At 39.1% G+C, this 17,991-nt stretch overlaps 2 protein-coding genes across 2 annotated transcripts; both read left to right on the forward strand.

The window, feature by feature from the left end:
* Positions 1-7,490, forward strand: cnn2 (calponin 2). The gene is made up of 7 exons (XM_022200712.2): positions 1-204; positions 2,508-2,629; positions 2,739-2,805; positions 3,168-3,305; positions 4,302-4,418; positions 5,232-5,378; positions 6,090-7,490. Exons 1-7 carry the CDS (start codon positions 148-150, stop codon positions 6,393-6,395), a joined length of 954 nt encoding a protein of 317 aa, XP_022056404.1. The 5' UTR covers positions 1-147; the 3' UTR covers positions 6,396-7,490.
* Positions 7,491-15,026: 7,536 nt separating this feature from the next.
* On the forward strand, positions 15,027-17,753 carry rps15 (ribosomal protein S15). Its single transcript, XM_022200711.2, has 4 exons — positions 15,027-15,128; positions 15,545-15,630; positions 16,433-16,667; positions 17,593-17,753. Exons 1-4 carry the CDS (start codon positions 15,126-15,128, stop codon positions 17,704-17,706), a joined length of 438 nt encoding a protein of 145 aa, XP_022056403.1. The 5' UTR covers positions 15,027-15,125; the 3' UTR covers positions 17,707-17,753.
* The last annotated feature ends 238 nt before the right edge of the window (positions 17,754-17,991 follow it).

Consider the following 17,991-nt stretch of genomic DNA (forward strand, 5'->3'; position numbering starts at 1 on the left):
AGGAAGTATTTAGTCCGCTGCGAGGTCTCATTGGAAGAGAAAGTCGAAGATAATTTAGCGCAGTTTTAGTTCGGACGCCTGTGTCTTTATCCTCCTTTTTTTAAAATACATTTTTAACTCAAGTAGAAACCTCTAAACTGTTTGACAATGTCGGGCTTTTTCAAAGGTCCTGCTTACGGATTATCCGCCGAGGTCAAAAACAAGGTATGTGTTCGTTCTCTTTCAATTAAATCATATTAACTATTGAACTTTTCCTGCCGTGGTTGCGTTCAAGTGTCGGAGTCACCTGGCGTCCATTTTGACAAACGTGCCTAAGTATTAGTGAAAAGGTGGCGTTAATAGAGGGATAGAAGTGTGTTTAAAGGCGAAATAAAAACTTAAATAAACTTTAACTGAGCGTGAATAGTCTGTAAAGTGTATATTCATCCTATAGTGTTACACCTCGAAGCTAAGTTTAGCTGCTTTTTTCTTTTTATTTTTTTGAGTTTCCCGTGCTGGAGGCCAAGTTAAAAACCCAGTATGGGCGTTGTCCCTCTTGGCAAAGAAGTATGTCGTTGTGGCAAATTTGTTGTCCCCGTTTCCAGCGCTTTCTTTCGTCCTTTCTTCCCCCATGTGCTGCTGCTGCTGTGACCCGCATTAACACATAATGTAATTCACCTATTAGCCCCTGGATTGGATGCCATTCTCCTCTTTCCCTGCGTCTTTTCATTGCTTCTTTCACTCTTCCATCCACAGTTTCCCCCTTGTGGTTAAAAAAAAAAAAAAAAAAAAAAGTCCAGCTGCTTTAGACTCCCATTTCAGTTAATCAGTGCAGGGAGGAAGCAATCTAACTATCCTGTTCTGTTAAAAAAAGATTCTTTGTTGACTAAAATCAAACACCTCTCACTGTGACCACTCTGGTAATGTGTAACTTTTTTTTTTTGTTCCCTTGATGAGCACCTTGTTTATTTGGGCCTGTCTGCACACATCTCTGCACATCCTGATCCATTTAAAATACCACGGGCTGATGCCACAGATTCATTTCCTCAACCACACAATCGCACAACCTTGAACTTTCCCTCCTCTATGCATGATATCGTATCATTATGCATTCTTTAGCTACGATCAGACCCGTGTCGCTCATCTGTCTTGCTTCTAACTTTGTTCCACACTGTAGTTTGGAGGCCATTATTGAAGTCTGATTTATTTTTCCACCTGGATTCCTCGGTTTGTGTCCTTGTATTTTAGAGAAAGGGTCACGTCCTTTCCTCAAATCTCCAAAGAACAACTTGTGCCTGATGTAAAGAAAGCATGCAGATTCCTCTGTCCTTGAATCAGGCAGCCACAGAGATGCTCGCTTGAGTGGTATTTCCTGCCCTCTCTGTGAAATGTGAGGCAAATTAATTTAGGCATTTACCTTTTCCTGAAACTAATGAATGTAAATAACCTGTATATTGGCCGGTATCGCAGACGTTTAGATCCTGAACTCGGTGTTGAGAGGCTTCAGGGACATTCATTCATCGGATCAACGCACTCGGCCCCGAGCCCTCCCTGCTTCATTCAGCTCTTTTATCCCAGCACTGTGGGGTAAATTCCTTGAGTTCAGCTTGTCGTTGTAAATTACATCTCTCGGATTCTTTGCGGGCAATTAAAATAGCCGGCGTTGTTTTTAATATGTGGACAACTAAATGAAGAGAACGTAATTAGAAGACGGACATTCCTCCAGAGTGCAACCAGCTGTGAGCCGGCCTCTGTCTATATTGTAGGTTACTCTGCGGTTGAGTTTCTCGTTGCCCTCGGGACAGAGACGCATTGTTGGTCGGATGTGAGTTTGCACGCAGCTCATTCAACACCTCATCCTTTACCAGGAGGAGAAGAAATGTTACCCCGTTTCACTTTTGGTCGCTGTTTCTCTAGTTTCTCCCCGCAACAGGCCTAACCGTTGTTTACGTGACCGCGACTCTCTTCCTGAATGGCCTCTCACAGAGCCAGCGGAGCACGTTTCTCTTGCTCGCGTCGTCAATCAGAGGAGCTCATAAATCAGACTGAACACCTCCACAGAGTAGCAGTCACTAGAAAGTTCGCCTTTGTCCCGCGTTAAGCCTCTTAAAAGTCACCCTCCCCTTTTCAGCAACCGCCTTCCTGTGCTTCTGGGGAGAATTTAGCAGTTTACCAAACAGGATGTGCGTGCGTGTGCGCGTGCATGTCTTGGGTCATGTTGATGTCACCTTTTTTTTTATTTATTTATTTTTTATTCATGAACACAGAATAAGACAAAACTGCCTCTGTAGACACATCCTGCTGTACTAGGGCCGAGTTGAAACTCGGGACGACCGTGAAAAACGATTGTGTGCAGTCATAATTAACGCTGGAGGACAAATCGACTCGATATGATTATCAGCAGCTCCTCAGCATCGAGAAGATGTGTCTGAGTGGGATGTCACTGGGGACAGACCTCATGTCATCTGCTAACAATGAAAAGCTTCAGCATGAATGTGACCCTCTGCCTCTTTAACTTTTCAAACCAGATTGCGCAGAAGTATGACGTTCAGAAGGAAGAGGAGCTCAGGATCTGGATCGAGGACATCACCGGCTCTTCCATCGGCCCCGACTTCCAGAAAGGACTGAAAAATGGTGTCATCCTGTGCAAGTAAGCAGAGACCACGAACACCGAGCCGCAAGAGGCTCGATCATCTGCTTTTAATATGTGCAACCGTTTGGAAACTTACTTTTTTCCCCTGTTTTCTTTTGTGTCACAGCCTCATTAACACACTTCAGCCAGGCTCTGTGAGAAAGGTGAACCAGTCGGCGCTGAACTGGCACCAGGTGAGCTGATGACGTGCGGCAAACTTTGTATTTCTGTACCGGTGATGACTAGTGTTGCATGCAGCTACAGACCTGCCTGCCTGTGCTGCTCTATTGTGCTCTTAGAGTTGTTTACTCCTCAGGATGTCAGCGCGCTGAATCATGCTATGTCATGGTTAGACTTGCATGATTTTCAGCACTGAAGCTTCTCTTGCTGTTACATGAACTCCTTAGTGCTTTTTTTTTTTTTCTCCACTAAAACTGGTTTCTTATTGAGGTGTAGCACGAAGCTGATATGCAAACGCAGAAGTAGTAGTACACCTCTCAATTTAAATCCTGCGTACACACTGTTGCTGATAGTGTTTGAATTGGTGTGGTTGCAGCTGGAGAACCTGACCAACTTCATCAAAGCCATCACGGTGTACGGCCTGAAACCCCACGACATCTTCGAAGCCAACGACCTGTTTGAGAACGGCAACATGACGCAGGTCCAGACAACGCTGCTCGCCCTCGCCAGCATGGTGAGTCTTTGTTTGCACAGCTTCACAAAATGGCAGCGACGGCAAATGAAACACAGTGCAGGGCGAGGCAGAAAAACTAGTGGGCTTATTTGAAGCCTTCACTGATCTATCATTAACCCTCCTGTTGTCTTCAGTTACAGGCACCAAAAAATACTGTTTTCTTGTCTGGGAAAAAAAAAATGCAGCAAAAAAATTCCCTAATTTCTGAAAATTTGCAAAACCTTCAGGAAGAAAATTCCAATAGTTCCAAAAGTTTCCCTTAAAAGTTTTATTTAAAAAAAATCCCCCAAATTTGGAAAGAAAATTCTTGTAAATATTTTCAAAAAAAGTAAAAATCCTAAAAAAAATATCTAAAGTGATTACATATGTAACAGTAAAACTTGTAATATTTTACTCTTGTCAAAAAAATACTAAAAATCTTTTAAAAAATGTAAATAATATCTAAAGTGATTACATGTATATATATCAGTAAAACTTCTAATATCTTCTTTAACAACATTCGCTGGATTTTGGTTGTTTTTTTTTTGTGAATGTTCTTAAACATTTTTAACATTTTTTTTCACAGATTTCTCAAATGTGGACATCAGAAGTTTCACTTTTATTTTTTTATCTCCACATTTTCAAAGTTCAAAACGGTTCAATTTTGAGCCGCAGGACGACACAAGGAAGAAATACTCCTAAGAACTACATAAATCTATGGTGAACATACAAAAAATGATTACAATAAAAATGTGCACCAACTACTAGTAACAAAATACGTCCTAGCAATAACCAATAAAAATATCAGCATAAAAGCTGAAAATGTGAATATAAGTCATGTTTGTGTGTGCAGTCAGATGTAAATAAGAGTGTAAACGCCAGGAGTTTGCTATGAATACATGTCACTATGAATAAAGTACAATCAGACTGCTACTGTGAGCTTCTTTATCATTTGTCACATGACCTTTTTTGTCATAATTGAGGTTAGTGCTTTAATGTCCACCTGTCTTCTCTCAGGCTAAGACCAAGGGCTGCCAGTCACGGGTGGACATCGGGGTGAAGTACGCTGACAAGCAGGAGAGGATGTTTGATGAGGAGAAGATGAAGGCTGGACAGTGCGTCATTGGCCTACAGGTATAGTTTTCATTTGTTTTCCTCGAGATTTAAAACCATTGTACTTTTTACACTACAGCCCCTTTAGTTACCAGGTTCTTTAATTTCATCTACTGTCTTTTTTTTTTTTTTTTTTCTTTTTTTTCAAACTAAATCTTTTATTTACAGTCAACATTTCACAAGAGCGTTAAGTTTCTGTTGGAATAGTTCCTACAGTGACGCTCAGGGCTGTGGGAGACAGAATAAACACAATTTCCCAGGTTGTCAATAAAGGAGTCTTATAAGTAAATACAGCAATAGGCAGTATCAGTGATGGCGTGTTGTTGGTTGGTTCTGACGGCTGCTGATCTCACTGCATGCGGCCAAACTGTTGCCTAACCCGACTTTGTCATGATCTCATGTTGACATGGCATATTTGTGTATAGGAGGTGCTCATTGTTCTCGCTGCCTCTCAGTTTTTGTTTCCGTCACCAGGACAAATCTCATGCAGATATGCGGGCTACCTAAACAGTGAGAAGACTTGCAGTACAGCTTACTGTTGGTAACGTCATTGGAGTGTAGTGGAACCGCAGCAGACTGAAACTGTAAATCAGTGTTTGCTTAGTGTTGTGATTGTACAAACAAGTTTCATGTTTTTATGTACACAGTACAAGGCAAAGACCGCAAACTAAGGATTTCATTGCACCTGTAATTGGTTTATCGCTCCTTTTGAATCCTATAAAAAAATGCAGTGATGTTATGCAACAGTTGACGATTGATGCGCTGTTTTGTTTTGTAGGTCTGGTGTCCTGGTTTATTGCATATGAATGATTGATTTTGATTTTCTGTGTTTAGATGGGGACCAACAAGTGTGCCAGTCAGAAAGGCATGAATGCGTACGGCACCAGGAGGCACTTGTATGACCCCAAATGTCAAGTCCAGCCCCCCATGGACAACACAACCATCAGTCTGCAAATGGGAACCAACAAGGGCGCGAGTCAGGTACTGCAACAGATTTAAGCCTGGTGTCGTCCTGCAGGTCAAAATTGACCCGTTTTAAAGTTTGAAAATGTGGAAAAGAAAAAATAAAATCGCAGTGAAACTTCTGATGTCCACATTTTCAACGTTTTTGGGAAATCTTTGAACATTTTTTTGATGGGGGATAAAAGAAATGTTAAAAATGTTTCTTTATAACATTCACAAAAAATCAACCAAAATCCAGCATATTTTTTTGTGAATAGAAAATATTAGACATTTTACCGATGTATATGGAATCACTTTAGATATTTTAGGATTTTTTTTTTTTTTTTTTTGGAAGATTTTTCAAATTTTTTTAAAAGAAATATTTAGAAGAATTTTCTTTCCGAATTTTGGTTTTTTTTTTGAAAATGTAACTATTTTATTATTGAAGTTTTGGAATTTTCTTCCTGAATGTTTTGCTAATTTTCAGAAATTTGGGGAATTTTTTTTGCAGAATTTTTGGATTTTTTTTTTTTTTTTTTTTTCAGACAAGGTGCCTGTAAATGAAGACAACAGGAGGGTTAAAACTCCTCATAAACTCAATATTACAGGCCTGCAGTGGAAAACAAGCCCCAAGGCACACAGACCATCTCTAATGCCTGCCCTCTCTGCTGTAAACTAGTGTCATGTTTAGTCTTGCAGAAAGCTGTAAACTCCTGTGCATTAAATCTGTCTGTTCCTCTCCTGGTACAGGCGGGGATGACATGTCCTGGGACAAGGCGTCACATTTACGACACCAAGCTGGGCACGGAAAAGTGCGACAACAGCACCATGTCTCTACAGATGGGCTACTCCCAAGGAGCCAACCAGAGCGGGCAGAACTTCGGCTTGTCGCGGCAGATCTACGACTCCAAGTACTGTCCTAAAGCCAGCGAGGTCCCAGCCGAGCCGAACGGGGCGGGCGGCGTCCGCGACTACATCCCAGATTACCAAGACGAGGGTTACCAAGGTTACCAGGAAGAGGAGCAGGTGTACCAAGAGGACGGCACAGATTACTAAGAGGAAGGGAAAGGGAGATTGTGTAAAGGCGGCAGGTTGAGCAGGAAAAACCTCAAAGCAGGCAGGTGGCTTATTTTTATATCTATAGGATATGGCACCTCTCCTTTTTTTTTTGTATGAATTTTGTTTTCTTACCCCTATTTGTGCGAAACCATCGTTACACATATCATGATGAACTGTATTTCTGTGATTTTTCTTTTTTATATTTAAAGTGACCACAGAAGCCAGTCGCTCTGCTCAGATAGTTGTCTATCCCAGGGAATCTTTTTTTAATGTGCCAAAGCCCCATTATTCTGTTTTGTTTTTTATCCACCATTGGTTTTTGAGAACTCTAGTTACATTAAGGGAGATGCCCAGGGTTCTCTTAAGGGCAGAATGAAACTAAAGGTGAAGCCTTGGGGAATTTTTAAAGAAGTTTTTTTAGAAAACGCGTGTTATTTTGACTAGAAAAACACCCACAGTTAAGTTTCTGTATTTGCTGTATCATCTGTGTCAAAAACAATTCCTGTGAATGTAGATTTGTGTATTTGTTCTGCGTTCAGTATCCTCTACATCCCTTCAGTATTGGTCGTTACACAAAGTCATGCTCAGACAGACGAGGGAACAAAATGCATTTATGCAGCATTATTCTTCACTCTTTTCTCTCTCTTTTTCCCTTCACTCTTAAATGGAGGAAATATTTCCTTTGTTTGCATAAGCAGTCCAACTGGAGAAAGGTTTGTTTTCTTTGGATGAGGACAGTGGAGGGGGGGAGTGGATAAAATAATACTCAAGTGAAGTTTTGAACATTCCAAGCAAGAATACTGGATTTTTTTTTTTCTTGTCAGTGAATAATGTTGCAGTGAATCATTCTTAAATATTGGTTGTTATGCAAATCGATCATACAATTTATATTTGATCGTTTCAGATTATTATTTATGCATATTTGTGTTCTGATTGGGGGCTATTTTGTATCTTGACTCTGAATAACATTTGGTATTTGACTATGCTTTTTTTTTTTTTTTTTTCCCTCTGGAATAATCTTTTTTCCAAAGGGGGGGGGAAATGAATTGTGAGAAAAGTGTAATAATAATAATAAACGTATATTCATTATTATGTATTGTTGGTTTGTTTGTAAATTGAAGGATATTTTTGGCATGTTTTTAGGAGGAGATGAGGCCAAATCGTTCCATTCTTTCAAATCACTTCTTAAAACACACTTTTATAGACTCGCCTTCTGGTAAAGTTCTCTTTTATCACTATGTTCTACCTGTCGAAGCACCTAGTGAATGTTCTTCTGAAAGGTGCTATACAAATAAAGTTATTATATTAGCAGCTTTAGTGAAGGCTTGTGGCCTCTATTGAAACAATCATTTGGGCCGTTATCGGTTTTTATCATTATTTTAACCGTTTATTGGCCAAACCTTCATTGTAATATGTCACACAGTAACAGTCCAACATTGACAAAGAGGCGGTGAGGTCAACAGATTTCAAATTTCTGCTTAAAGAAGTTTAATGCACTTTGCCTCTCATCTATTTGCTTCAGTCGCTCTGTCAAAATATGAGGTCAGAAGGTCTGAATGAACCTTTATTTTAAATTCTAGAAGTGTTTTGAAAATGTTTTTGACACTGCTTGCTGAAGCCATTGTTGGTCCTGTTATGAGGGGTGATAAGTTTTGAGCCTAACCAAGAAAAAAGTAAATTTAAGCAATGCTTTATTTCTCAACATAATCCCCTTGCAAGTCCACACATTTCTTCCAGCGTCTCTGTAGTGCCTTGATCCCGTTCTCGTAGAAGGTCTTATCCTGCTCCTGTAGGAAGTCGTTTACCGCAGCTATGATGTCATTGTTTGTGGCGTAGTGGGTCCCAGCAAGGTGCCGTTTCATGTTTGGGAAAAGATGAAAGTCAGACGGAGCCAAATCTGGGCAATAAGGTGGATGCTGCACGAGTTCAAAGCCACATTCATGAATGGCAGCCATGGCGACAACTGACTTGTGAACCGGAGCATTGTCCTGGTGGAACAGGACACCACGTCTGAGCATTCCATGCCACTTTTCTTTCATTTTCTCCCTCAGTTGGTGTACCAGGGAAGCATAATATTGCCCATTGATGGTCAATTGATGAATCACAGCACAGTCACCAATTTGGTCCATTTTGCTTGAATGACCTACCTCACTCTACTCGGGTATCGTACATGCATGAAAACACACATTGAGTTCAAAATTGAACTCAAACTCTTCTGACATGTTGCTCTCTCAGAGAACAAAATGTTTTCATTAACAAAGTGTCTTTTCTTGGTCAGGTTCAGAACTTATCAATCATCCCTTGTATTTACTTTATTTGCCTGAGTGTAGCGCCATGTAGTGTAACCAACAAACATAATGCCCACATCCATTATAGGTGCATGACGTGACAAAGTAGTCGATCAGAGATGAGTCAAAAGATAGGAAGAGTTATGAAACAGTATCCGTCCATAACTTGCACTGTTGCTACATCATGACTGTGCAGCTTTACTACTGCAGATCCTCCTTCAGACGTGCAATGAAACATGCAACAAAGCTAAGTGCAGTGTCACTAAAATTCTCTGCACAGTATCTGGGTTCTTTAAGATTAGTGTTAATTAATTTATATGGAACCCAAAACGTATCCTAAATGCAGCACTAGTGATTCTACATGGAAATGCCATTTAAGTCGATTTGTATGAAAAAGGTTATCAAAAACTCTTGACACCACAGCCTCCCTCAAAAAACGGTACCATGCACAGTAGCAGGTATATCCACTGTTCCCTCAGTTACTGGGAGCATGGCTCGTACTACAGGTTACCAAAAAACTGTCAGATCTCTTTTTGATGCGATATCAACCATCCAAAGCAGTGAATGGTGAATTTTTTTATACATCTTAAACCTGTACAATGCCAGCTTTTCTACATACACAACAGTCTGTACAATATCAGTATTCCCCGCTACTTATGATAGATAGATAAATAGGTAGATACTTTATTAATCCCGAGGGAAATTCAAGTGTTCAGCAGCTTACGAACAACAATATAAATAAAATGACAGGAAAGGCAGCTTAGTATATACTCTGACAAAAACTCTTGCTGTACAATCAAATTAAAAGCATTTCTAATTTTAAAATCTATAGAACACTACATGTAATTTAAATTCAGTAAACAATATTTACTCATTTCAAGGCACAGTGGTTTAAAGTGACTTTGACAGGTAGGAGGAAAACAGTTGTATCAACCCACCTAAGGTGCATAGACATTCTATAATAATCACATTGGTCCTAATGGACGAATCTCTGCAAAATAGACCAAATCTGCTCAATATTAATGCATATATACCAGTATTTATACTCATGAAAGAATGTGCAGTGTTGTTATTTGCACATTTGTACAAAAGTTTTCTATCTTATAACAATGTATATAAGAGTTATCTTGTACTTGCACCTTTCGTGACTTTTTGCACCCCTCTGTTTGTTCCTAAGAGCTCTGTAACGGTAAATTTCTCCTTTGTGAGATCAATAAAGTCTATCTTGTCTTGTCTTGTCTTGTCTTGTCTTGTCTTGTCTTGTCTTGTCTTGTCTTGTCTTGTCTTGTCTTGTCTTAGCTTAGCTTAGCTTAGCTTAGCTTAGCTTAGCTTAGCTTAGCTTAGCTTAGCTTAGCTTATTCAGAAGAATGTGAACAATCTAGTACTAATCTAACCCTTATTACAGTTTGGGATTAAAGGACAATGATCAGACCAGCAGTCAATGACTGTAAAATGTGGCTGTATTCAGATGACAGAAGAAAGACAGCTTGATAGAGCTGTTTGTGTGATGGATGCTGGCATGTCAGTTCAGGCTGTAGCCAGACATTTCAATGTCCACAACTCCACCATTTGGTTTCTAAGTGTTTCAGACAGCTCTGGATGTCTGACAAGATTCTGTCCCCTAACAACATTCAGAACCTCATTAACTACCTGTTGAAGATGTGTGACTTGTTGATTCAGAGTGGAGTCATAGACCAGAAACTACATGTCATGTAGTTTCTGGTCTATGACTCCATTCTGAATCAACTTATCATTTTCAGTGTAGTGGATACCAGAGGTGCCGAATACTGGAACAACAAATATAACAAATACTTATTTCCCTATGTAAAATCCAAAATAAAGGAATGTAATAAAATATTACATTTATATTTTGTTAAGGATACACATCTTGGAAGGTGACAAAGTGAACATCAGCTGGAAGATAAGCTTTCACATCCAGGCTCAAAAATACACTGTTAGATTGATTGTCAGAGGAAACAGTCAGTGATATCAAACGTGCTCGAGAGCAGGTTAATTCATCGTAAACAACATTAGCTGCTGGACAGAAACCGGTGGCAAACAGAGCTTTAGTCATCAGACGTGCATTTCAAGTGGTCATATTCTATAGATCAGCAGTCAGACAATGAGTTCTCATCCATCATCACCTCATCTGTCTGCTGAGCCGCTGGCATAATGACATTTCCTGGCACTGTCTCCAAACAATTATTACTGAAGAAAATAAAGAAATTACACCTCAGGGCCTGTGATAATAAATTTGTAACACAAATAGCACCAATGTCCAAGTGAGCTTACTTTATGGCAAATTAAGTTCTTACTGCTGCTCTTGCTATGAGAAATAACATCCCCTCACTCCCTTCTTACACCTTAGAAAATCTGTTGGTACTTATTTTGATGGCAGCCAGCATGTCAGATAGGATCAAGTCTGTCCCAGCTGGCCTTCTGCCCTTTTTCTATTTACCTTTAAAGGACAGCAAACATTAATTGATCTGTGGTATATTAAGAAACAGGTTAGTAGAAAAAAGATAGAAGAATATTTGTGTGTTTTACTTTAACCTGCTCTCAAGTGCTTTATGTGCTGGTATTTGCTCTGAATATTCAGGAATTAATAGTAAACCTGAAAAATGATAAGATTGTTAATGCAGAAGACGCACCAAGGTTACAGCTATGAACAATTAAAGTGGACACATTTGTCATTTTCCACTAGTTTTACATTCGATTCTCTCCCACTCTTACTCAAAAGTCTTTCTCAGTTTGATATTCTTCATTTAGATTTAAGGGTATGCTTCTTCATAGAGTATGAAAGAATCCAGAAAATATCAATATGTAAGAAGCTGAAATCACAGAATTTTCTGTTGTTTCCTTTAACTTGAATCGATTCAAAAATGTTGCTGATTATTTTAACTAATTGATTAATCAGTTGCTGTAGCTCTGTTGTTGGCCGGAGTCTAAATGTTGTAAATATTATAAATATTTGTAATTGCATTAAAGCAAAGCATGAAAAGCAACTTTATGTTCACCAGTGGACAATAAACAGATATGATAAATAAAAGTAGAAATGACACAAAAATAATTGACTGAAACAGCAATAAATACTTGAAAAGTAATCTTTAAAATTTGAAAATTATTTCCAAACTCTATCAAGTGTCCTTTATCATTTTGAGTTAATTTCATGTTTTTTTTGGACCAGTTTCAAGTAATTATGGACAATTATTGGGTCATTAATTTTAACAAATTTCATTGCATTTTGGACAAGTCTAAGTTACCTGAGACAAGTTTTAAGACACTGTGATTTGTGACAGCTCCTAGGCCTCAGGACCTGTTCCTGTTTAGCTGTTTGCTTGGAGCTGGGAGAGTGGCTCATTGGCCATGATGCCTGACACCTGGGTGGACTGCTCACCCGATGGCTGACACCTGGGTTGGCTCCTCTATATATACTGGTGTTTTAGCTGGCACTTTCTCTCATCCTCTGTTTTCCTCTTGGGTTCCCTGTGGTCCGGTTTGGCTGGTTTGATTGAGCTATTTTGTTCTCTCATACGCATGATCACACATCCATTCACCACACACATTACTGATGAACTGACTGTAAATGTAACTCAGTTTCTTTAATAAATTTAATTTAACTTTAGTTTGCCATGGGTCATCTCCATCTTTTGTTCTTCCTCTGAGCCAGGTTGTGACAGATTCATTTCAGACACATTTGGACAGTTGTAGAACCATTTCATACAGTATTTGTTATGTTGCACCTTTTTATTGCATCCCTCTGGGCAGGTTCGTGTCATTTAGGAACATATTTGGCGTTTTGAAAATGTTAAAATTCCAATTCATCATCATCATTATTATTATTATTATTTTAGGTTTCATATTGAAGAGGGGGATAGAGAAAGTGGGGACGATAGAAAGGAAAGAGAGAGAAAGGTGAGGGTAGAAATATAGCTAACAGATGTAGCTAACATACACACTCACTGGAAGTGTCGACTTTCAGCTTTAATTCAAGGGGTTTAACAACACATTACAACAACCGTGTAGAAACTGCAACCACATCTACAGCTCTTGAGTCCCTCCTTCACTACTTCAAAGTAATACACAAACTGGCATCATATTAAATATGAGGATTATTTTTAATTCTTGGATACAAATCCTTTATAGTCAATGACTGTTTCAAGTCTGGAACTCCACAAACATCACTAAATGCTAAGTTTCCTCCCTTGAAATGCATTTCCAGGCTTTTACTGCACCCGCCTTCAGCTGCTGCTCGTTCGTGGGTCTGTCTGCCCTCTGTGTCGCCTGCAGGAAGAGAAAAGCAGTGTCTTTGCATTAAGGAGCTCTTGGGTTGCTTTCATTGTATGCTTTGGATCATTATTCATCTGGTCTGGTAAGCGTCGTCCCAGATTTGCAGCCTTTGAGTGAATCTGAGCAGAAAGTGAAGCTTTATGGTCCTCAGAATCCATCCTGCTGCTTCAATCAGCAGTCACATCATCAAGAAAACCCAGTGACCCAGATCCACTGGCAGCCACACCAACCAGCACTGCCTCCGCCGCATGTGACAGATGATGTGGTTTGCTTTGGATCACAAGCCGTGCTTTTCCTTCTCCAGACTCTTCTCTAGTCCTAAAATTTAATCTTACTTTCATCCATCTAAGGTTTCTCGTTCCAGAGCTTAGAGAGGCTTTTTATATGTTTTCCAGCAAACTCCGATTCGGCCTTTCTGTTCCTACCAGCGTTTTCCCTTTGAAGGAAACCGTCTGTATTTACATCCACGAAGGCGTCTCTTGATTGTAGACTTTGACAATCATACGCCTCCATATCTCCTCTCGAGTTTTCTTGACTTGGCTCGATGTTGTGAAGGCATTTTTTTTCACTAAGGAAAGAATTCTGCCACTTTAGTCGTCTTCCAGGCCTTTTGGTGTTGCTGAGCTCGCCAGCACATTCCTTCTTTTTAGGAATCTACCACATTGTGGATTTAACCACCTCTGAAGCTTCTACTGTCTCTTTGATAGGTCGGTTTGTTTTTTCAGTCCTCTGACAGCCTCCTTCACTTTCATTGACACTTCTTTGGGCTTCAAATGGAAAGTTTCTGTGAACAGCTTTCAGTAAACAGCTCCAGACTTTTCATCTTCCTAATTTATCAGAAATCTCCACGAAAAAAAAGAAGAAAAAATTAGCAACACCGTGCTACAAAACGGCCTCATGCAATATTTTTGTTATACTCCTTGACTTAAAGCTGAAAGTCTACACTTCTATCACATCTAGACTGCTTCACTTTAAACCCACTGTGGTGGCGTATGGAAGCAAAATTACAAAAATTTGTGTTGCTGTCCAAAGACATATGGATCTGACTGTACACGGTTTTAACACTGGATGAATTACAAATAAATTTGAAATAGTCCATTGTGATTTTTACCATTATATCAGGGCAGAGGCAGTTAGGACATCTGAAAACCTGGGGAAACAAAACCAGAAGTATTTGGTTAAAAATGTATGTTTTAAACACTATAACATTTTGTAAAATCACTTTTAAAAAGGTATTAATTTACATGTTGATTGTAAAAAAAAAAAAAAGTCAAAATCATACATAATGTGCACATCAAATATTTGCATTTTTACAAATAGTATTTCATTCTTTTACAATGCGTGGCCATTTTACTGCATTTAAATGATCATATAAACAATATTTTACTGATATTTGACATTTTTTCCCACCACAGTTTTTGAACATTACAATATTCTACCATTTTTAGCATTTTCTTTTTCTGGCACCCTTGTGGCCAGGTCTTGACAAATTTTTTTCACAGTCTGTCTAAAGTTACACATTAATGGAGGAAATGTGTCAGTGAATACGCAGAATTTGAATGTTGTATCTGCTTAAGATGGAGCTAATTATCACTACTTTATGCAAAGTTGGGCACTTACGGATATCTTGTGTCACAATATTAATCTGAGAGCCAGTCAGATTATTATTGTGGGAGGAACAAAAAACGCCATAACTCCCTTAACTCTAACAGGAAGTGATGAGTAAATTGTTTGATACATTTAGAAGGGGATGGGGAAGTGACATCAAATGGAAATATTTGAGTTAGGTTCCTCAAATTTCTTTGCCTTTACTTTCTACTGCTGCTCAGCACTACAGTTGATCTTTTAATTGTTCCTTTTTTGTCTGTCAATAATGTTTTTATATTTAGTTTTCAGTTGTGACTGTTTTGTTTTCTCCTGAAATGCAGATCTACCACTAAAAAATCTGTGGTAATATGAATGGCAATAAAAACTGGAGGACACGTTGGTAGAAATCTGACACTGGTCAGAAACTGGAACGAACTGCGCCATCTGCTGGTCACGCGGAGGACCAACGCCGGAACACACCGCCGGATGTTTGCCGCAAATCCCGCGATAACCGGCCTTACGAGACTTACAGACGTTCTTTTCCCCCGGAACTCCAGGCAAGATGGTAGGTATTCGTCCTATTCTGAGGCTTGTCAAACTATAATCTGGATGCATCCGACCTCATATGTTGCTAATTAGGACAGATAATTGTACAATCCTACAGTTACACGCGTATATCGATAATTTAGTTGAAAATTGTCGTTTAGAATGGCAGATAAAGCTGTGTTTGTTAGCTCTGTATTAGCCGAAGCTATGGCCGCCTGTGGCTAAGCTAACCTGGGTCTCAGCGTTACGTGTTCTCGTGGTTTAAAATAATTTTGTGACACCAGTACCACAGTTATCATGCATGAATTGATAACATGCCCTGTATATGTTTAATAATGATGAATGGCGCAGTTGTGTCTCAGAAATTTGCGCTTTTATGTCAATGCTAACTGTGAAAGCTACATACTGACCGACAGTGATGCTCGTCTTTTCCAGGCAGATACCGAGATCAAGAAGAAGCGTACCTTCAGGAAGTTCACCTACAGAGGTGTGGACCTGGACCAGCTTCTGGACATGTCCTAGTGAGTGACACACTCTTGAGGCTGAGCTGTTGGTGCTGTATAATGGACAATTGCACGTCTGCTGCAACTTTCGGCGTTTTAATTGTGTAGTTCAAACAGTAAATCAGATTACACCTTATGACAACACAAGATACTGAGTTCTGAAACTGCCATTTTCTGTCACTGATAATTGGTGTGTTCCAATAGTCAGAGACTACCACACTATCTTGTGTGATAGAAAAGAGTCAATATGTTTCAATTTAGTTTATGTACCATTACCACTGTTAAATGTAGTATGCCAAAAATAGTGAATGTCCAAATACATGATTTATCTGTATGCAAACCAGCATGCCTTTTTGATCATTCTGTCCTGACAGATGACCACTCATTTCACACTACAGACTGTCAATCTTCAAGTGCTCTATTATGATGAAGTACAATGTTCCAGTTGTATACATGCTGCATAAATTGGTTAATACTTTTAAAGGACAGTTGCAAACGTACTTTAATTTTTTAAAAATATGCATTTTGGAATGCAGCAAAAACATTGATTTCATTCTTTGAGTTGTAGATATTACTGTCTGACAGACTCTTAGGTTAAAAGGTTGAAATTAGGTAGGGTTTAATCAAATTTAACATCAGACAAAGCCAGAATTTGCCACTTGTATGACCACATTTTTGTTGTCAAATTCTCACATATTTTTTTTTCGTGTGTTTTCTGTATCTCAGTGAAGATGACACTATTAAAGTAGCATTGGCTCACAATTTCTTTTGCCTTTGTCCTTGCTGACAACATCACTGCTCTCCGTGTCTCTTTTTGTAGTGAACAGCTGATGCAGCTGTACTGCGCCCGACAGAGGAGGAGGCTGAACCGTGGCCTGCGCCGCAAGCAGCAGTCTCTCCTCAAGCGCCTCCGCAAGGCAAAGAAGGAGGCTCCTCCCATGGAGAAACCAGAGGTGGTGAAGACCCACCTGAGAGACATGGTCATTCTGCCTGAGATGGTCGGGTCCATGGTTGGAGTGTACAACGGCAAGACTTTCAACCAGGTTGAGATCAAGGTGAGATGCTCTTGGTGTGGCGAGAGGGGGAGCATATATAGATGGTTTGAAACCGGACTTTCTTGGACCACAACATCAAGATGACTGTCATTGGGGTTAATGTGTTAAAACGGCATGTTGAAGTTACAATTATTTTAAAACAAAGCTGCATTTGACTATGGTGGTGAAGGACATTAAACATACAAACTCAGTTGAGAGCCATCAAAGAGCTATTTCTGACCTGAAGGAAAATCTAAAATTATTTACATTTATAAAGATTTGAAATACACAGGGCAAAAGGTGGCACTCCCTGTTTGTTTTTAGCATGTGTTGTTTTGCTTTTCTACAACTACAATAATCCAATAAGCCATTCAGTTTCATTACAAAGGGAAAAAAATGAAATTCTCCCATCAAGAACACATCTTGAAACATCACCATAAGAACTGCTAGCATAACAGATAAGCCCATAAATTGATCAGCCACAATGTAATTGTTTCTAATAATGAATACAGGATGCTACAGAATAATACCGTGCAGCTAGAAATATTGCTTGCTGGAGCAGTCACACAAAGGTAGTGATGACAAGTGATGCCTGTTCCTAAACCCTTCTCAGCTTCTTGCTTTAGATGTACACATTACAGTCCAGCCTATATCATATATTACCACAATGAATCTCATAATTACCACATACACAGCATACCACAGCATTTTAAAGCTACGCTTGTAAGGTTTTAAATTCAAATGGAGTGCAACTGCTTGTATCACAATTAATCTTTTGTCACTTTCAGCTTTTAAATGAGATTTATTTAATATTTGAATCAGATCTCAGGCTTCTATAAATAAAAAAGTCATCTTCATAAAATGGTGCCTTGAGTCTAACAAATAGATTTGACCTGTCAGTGTATTTGTCTTGTTACTAACAAATTGCTGTTTGTCCTCTCCACAGCCTGAGATGTGTGGTCACTACTTGGGAGAGTTCTCCATCACCTACAAGCCAGTCAAGCACGGTCGCCCTGGTATTGGAGCCACACACTCTTCTCGTTTCATCCCTCTGAAGTAGAATGGCTGTATTTGTATAAATAATAAAAAAAATTGTGCTCCACACAACTTGACTGTTTTCCTTTCTTCTGAATAATGCTTTGACATGAAAATTAAAGCCTTGTTTCATTGGATAATATGAATATAGGAACCTGGTATTTGATAATTTTTGATGAATTTTGGTATTTTTTAGTGGAATTTCAATAAAGGTTATGGACGCTTTCAAAATAACTGAAAGACATAGAAATAGTTGTGATTTGTACTGGAAAGTTAAACTACACTGAGTGAATGTCATTATTTCAACTCT

The sequence above is a fragment of the Acanthochromis polyacanthus genome, chromosome 9 (assembly GCF_021347895.1).
Source record: "Acanthochromis polyacanthus isolate Apoly-LR-REF ecotype Palm Island chromosome 9, KAUST_Apoly_ChrSc, whole genome shotgun sequence".
Lineage (NCBI taxonomy): Eukaryota > Metazoa > Chordata > Actinopteri > Pomacentridae > Acanthochromis > Acanthochromis polyacanthus.